General features: G+C 46.4%; 1 protein-coding gene across 3 annotated transcripts in view; it reads right to left on the reverse strand.

The window, feature by feature from the left end:
- pcsk6 (proprotein convertase subtilisin/kexin type 6) overlaps positions 1 to 5,000 on the reverse strand; it is a 32,697-nt gene that overhangs the window by 26,046 nt on the left and 1,651 nt on the right. For all 3 annotated transcript variants that reach the window (XM_041988536.1, XM_041988609.1, XM_041988670.1), the window contains exons 2-6: positions 4,608 to 4,712; positions 976 to 1,086; positions 748 to 891; positions 591 to 667; positions 1 to 67 (exon numbers count right to left, since the gene is read on the reverse strand). The exon at positions 1 to 67 is cut by the window's left edge and continues 22 nt beyond it. In XM_041988536.1, coding sequence (XP_041844470.1) covers positions 1 to 67; positions 591 to 667; positions 748 to 891; positions 976 to 1,086; positions 4,608 to 4,712 — 504 coding nt within the window. The remainder of the gene's footprint in view (positions 68 to 590; positions 668 to 747; positions 892 to 975; positions 1,087 to 4,607; positions 4,713 to 5,000) is intronic.

The following is a 5,000-nucleotide window of genomic DNA, read 5'->3' on the forward strand; positions in this document are numbered from 1 at the left end:
AATCCCAACGATGCAGTGGGAGTTGTTAGCCGCTGCTGCAACTTCACCTGCACACCGAGTTCCATGACTACATGTCAACAGAGCACACAGAGAATACTAATGTACAGAGAGGACCTGCTTACATGCAAAGCTGAAGGGGAGATTGCAAATCAAACAACCAAATAATGTAAGTTAATCACAACAGCATACCATTTGTTCATGGGTTTTAGCAAAACTGTCATCACGCCGCTTGCGGAGAGCTTTAAGGCATTTCTTTCCTTACAGTTCGGCAGAGGTCTCATTATTACTGAAGCACTATCCCTCTTTTTACAGAAAGCTAACACACCTCGAACACAAACTGCACATAAAACAGCAATTACCTCAACCATTCTGCTCTCAGGTGCATCAGGCAAGATCAGGAATTTTATACCCTTTAATAAAGTTACTAAAAAACTCATGCAAATGCTTTCCATAAGATAGTGTTCAGTGTATACCTTCAACAGTTTTAGTACTTTTTCAGATAATTTATATTGTACATTTTAATCACAGCTGTGTAAATAAAAAGTGTTTCATTTTAGGTGTTTCTGGATCCTGGTGTGATTCCTTCTTACATGTTTTCGCTGCGGGAGTCGTAACGTGGCGTGGGATCGTGGTCATTTCCATTCACATCATAACTTGCCAGATGGTCCTGCAGAAGTGAAACAGGAGAGCAGAGGAAGTGAGAAGGACAGAGAAACGGGATTCCAGGCGGAGAGCAGTTCCACATACGTAGTTCTGGATCAGATCCGGGTGGTTCCTCTCAATGCCGTCATCCAAAATGGTGACCACCACGTTTTTTCCAGTGTATCCCCTCTGCCAGGCCGCCAGAATATTCATCTCTGAGCGGCAGCGACTCTTATCGTTACTGCAGTGCTAATGAGAAACACGTAGAAATAAACAGATCAACATCTCGTTTGGTGAAAATGGCAGAAAATGAATAAACTGTGTTGTACTTACTATGTACCACATGTTGGACCATTTAGGATCATTTAAGTAGATGAAGTTTGGGTCACTTTGGGCATACCTTTTTATTCTTGGTTTTACCACCTGCTGCTGGGCCCAGTTCACCTGAGGATGGAAATGGGAGGATTTCCCTTCATGAGAAACCATCATTTTACAAAATCATCATAATGAGCTGAGGTGTCTGTGCAGCCTGCCCAATGCAGGCTGGAAGACAAAGCAAAACAAAAAACGCCGATGTTTTCTGCTTTCACTTTTTGACTAACTTTTTCTAAACTTTTTTTCATTCAAACAACAAACAGCGTATAAACAGACAGGATATGAATTCTCCGTTATTTCTGCCAGAACCCTCGAAAGTTCAGAAATACCAAGCCGTTGTCACTGGGCTGCAGCTGATAGCTTTCCTCAGAATAATAACAAGTGAAGAGCTGTCACAAGTTTTCAGTTTGCAAAGCTGGCTTTGATAGCTTAGGGAAGAGCTTAGGGAAAAGGTGGGGAAGAGCTTAATGAAGAGCTTAGGAGAGAGGTGGGGGAAGAGCTTAGGAAGGCCCAAATTCCAACTTATTTGGTGCCAAAACACAGAAACCAAATCATTTAGTGATCACTTACAGCTGGTACTGTAAAAACAGTGGGGTCGTCTAGTGGAGAAAAATGGGTGGTCTATCTCCACTCAGCAGGTCTGACTGAGCAGTCAGTGGAACACACCATAATATACACTCGCCTACCTCTTTATTAGCTTCACCTGTTCAGTCACTAGGTACACAGATATTTAACCAGCCAATCACAGCCAGCATGTAGCCATGGAGACGTGGTGAAGATGACTTGCTGAGTATTTACTGGGATTTTCCCCCACAACCATCTCCAGGGTTTCCAGAGATGGTCTGAAGAAGAGAAAATATCCAGAGCAGCAGTTGTCTGGACCAGGATGCAGCAGAAGACACACCGGGTGCCTCCTGCCAGCTAAGAACAGGAAACTGAGGCTACAATTCACACACACTCACCAACACTGGACAATAGAAGATGGAGAAACGTTGCTGGTCTGATGAGTCTCCATTTCAGCTCCACATTCAGATGCTTGGCTCAGAATCTGCTGGAAACATCATGAAAACATGGATCCATCCTGCCTTGGATCAACCACGACCACAGTGGAGCATCTTCTGATGCTACTTCCAGCAGGATAATGCACCACGTCACAAAGCTCAGATCATCTCCACCTGCTTTCTAGAACATGACCATGAGTTCACTGGACTCCAACGGCCTCCACAGCCACCAGATCTCAGTCCAGTAGAGCAGCTTTGGGATGTGGTGGAACGGGAGATTCTCATCATGGATGCAGCCGACAAACCTGCAGCAACTGTGTGATGATGTCATGTTAATATGGAGGAAACCTCTGAGGAAGGTTTCCACCACCTGCTTCATCTATCACACCAGGATTAAAAAGGTCCGACCCGGTACTAGAAGGTGGACCTGATGAAGAGGACGACCCGGTACTAGAAGGTGGACCTGATGAAGAGGACGACCCGGTACTAGAAGGTGGTCCTGATGAAGAGGACGACCCGGTACTAGAAGGTGGACCCGATGAAGAGGACGACTCGGTACTAGAAGGTGGACCTGATGAAGAGGACGACCCGGTACTAGAAGGTGGACCTGATGAAGAGGACGACCCGGTACTAGAAGGCGGTCCTGATGAAGAGGACGACTCGGTACTAGAAGGTGGAGCCGATGAAGAGGACGACTCGGTACTAGAAGGTGGACCTGATGAAGAGGACGACCCGGTACTAGAAGGCGGTCCTGATGAAGAGGACGACCCGGTACTAGAAGGTGGTCCTGATGAAGAGGACGACCCGGTACTAGAAGGTGGACCTGATGAAGAGGACGACCCGGTACTAGAAGGTGGACCTGATGAAGAGGACGACCCGGTACTAGAAGGTGGTCCTGATGAAGAGGACGACCCAGGTTCTAGAAGGTGGTCCTGATGAAGAGGACGACCCGGTACTAGAAGGTGGACCTGATGAAGAGGACGACCCGGTTCTAGAAGGTGGACCCGATGAAGAGGACGACCCGGTACTAGAAGGTGGACCTGATGAAGAGGACGACCCGGTACTAGAAGGTGGACCCGATGAAGAGGACGACCCGGTTCTAGAAGGTGGACCCGATGAAGAGGACGACCCGGTACTAGAAGGCGGACCCGATGAAGAGGACGACCCGGTACTAGAAGGCGGACCCGATGAAGAGGACGACCCGGTACTAGAAGGCGGACCCGATGAAGAGGACGACCCGGTACTAGAAGGCGGACCCGATGAAGAGGACGACTCGGTACTAGAAGGTGGACCCGATGAAGAGGACGACCCGGTACTAGAAGGTGGACGTGATGAAGAGGACGACCCGGTACTAGAAGGTGGACCTGATGAAGAGGACGACCCGGTACTAGAAGGTGGACCTGATGAAGAGGACGACCCGGTACTAGAAGGTGGACCTGATGAAGAGGACGACCCGGTACTAGAAGGTGGACGTGATGAAGAGGACGACCCGGTACTAGAAGGTGGACCTGATGAAGAGGACGACCCGGTACTAGAAGGTGGACCTGATGAAGAGGACGACCCGGTAGTAGAAGGTGGACCTGATTAAGAGGACGACCCGGTACTAGAAGGTGGACCTGATGAAGAGGACGACCCGGTACTAGAAGGTGGTCCTGATGAAGAGGACGACCCGGTACTAGAAGGTGGTCCTGATGAAGAGGACGACTCGGTACTAGAAGGTGGTCCTGATGAAGAGGACGACCCGGTACTAGAAGGTGGACCTGATGAAGAGGACGACCCGGTAGTAGAAGGTGGACCTGATTAAGAGGACGACCCGGTACTAGAAGGTGGACCTGATGAAGAGGATGATGAGTGTATGCATTCAGCTTGTTTTCTATCCCATTCCAACACCCATACACACAAACACACACACAACCCAGGGATCTGTGGAGACACACTAACACAGCCACCTGCCTTTTCAGCCACTCGCCTGCAGAGAAATGACTCATGAAATCTGTCACAGTCATTCTCTTTTTCTCCATCCTCTTCTCCTTGCTTGTCCTCTTTACAAGCACGTTCTCTCTCCTTGTCTCATATTCATCACTCATCTCAGAACATTCTGACTTATTTACTTCTATAAGAGCAAATGTTCCAGAAGTTTGCTGCTCTGCAGCATTCATGTGTATTAATACAATGCCAAGGAGGAAAGACATCAGCAATACTCTAAGCAGCAACTGAAAGATTTCTAGGTCATTTCCAAACATTTTTTTTAAATCTGAAATCTTTATTTGGCCCTTTAACAAAACAAAACACCATATTTGATAAATGTCACGTTGTTTTTAAATAAAACATGTTTTATTTGTGTGTGAAAGAAGCACCCAAAGTCTTTTTCCCTGTGAAACCAAAGAAGAAAACAACATGACTTCTTATTCTCACCAGCTACAACATATTGGAGTATTTTCTTCTCTGCTGTTTGAAATGATGAACTGGACCAAGTACAGTTATGACAGGAATATATGTTCTTCTGCCAGAGCTGTACTTTAAACCAAGTCCAGGCTTAAGAAATGTGTTTGGACTTCTCTGCTGTAAATGCTGCGTCCTGAGTCTTACCTTGGGATCCAAATGGATGAAGCTGTGGGGGCCCTTCATAGCGTATGCAGCTCTGCGTACCACTCTGGTGTGGTGAAAATGGTAATGATCCTCCAGACTTCCTACCTAACCAAACAAATCCAACAACAGATGATTGGAAGAATATCCCCGGAAGTCATTTACACATCTGTCTACATTAAGTCTAAATGACTTACAGTATTTTTCAAATGAAAACACTTTATTGATCTCATGTTACAAACTTGTGTATTCAAAGCACATTTGCTTCATCTGTATGAAATATATTATGTCATCCAATAAATATGCATGTTCTCTTTTGACTTTGCATCAAACATGAGAGCAGACTCGTCTGCACATGTGCACAGCTGGCACGATATATTCCTAATTTTCAGACTA

The sequence above is a fragment of the Melanotaenia boesemani genome, chromosome 1 (assembly GCF_017639745.1).
Source record: "Melanotaenia boesemani isolate fMelBoe1 chromosome 1, fMelBoe1.pri, whole genome shotgun sequence".
Taxonomy (NCBI): domain Eukaryota; kingdom Metazoa; phylum Chordata; class Actinopteri; order Atheriniformes; family Melanotaeniidae; genus Melanotaenia; species Melanotaenia boesemani.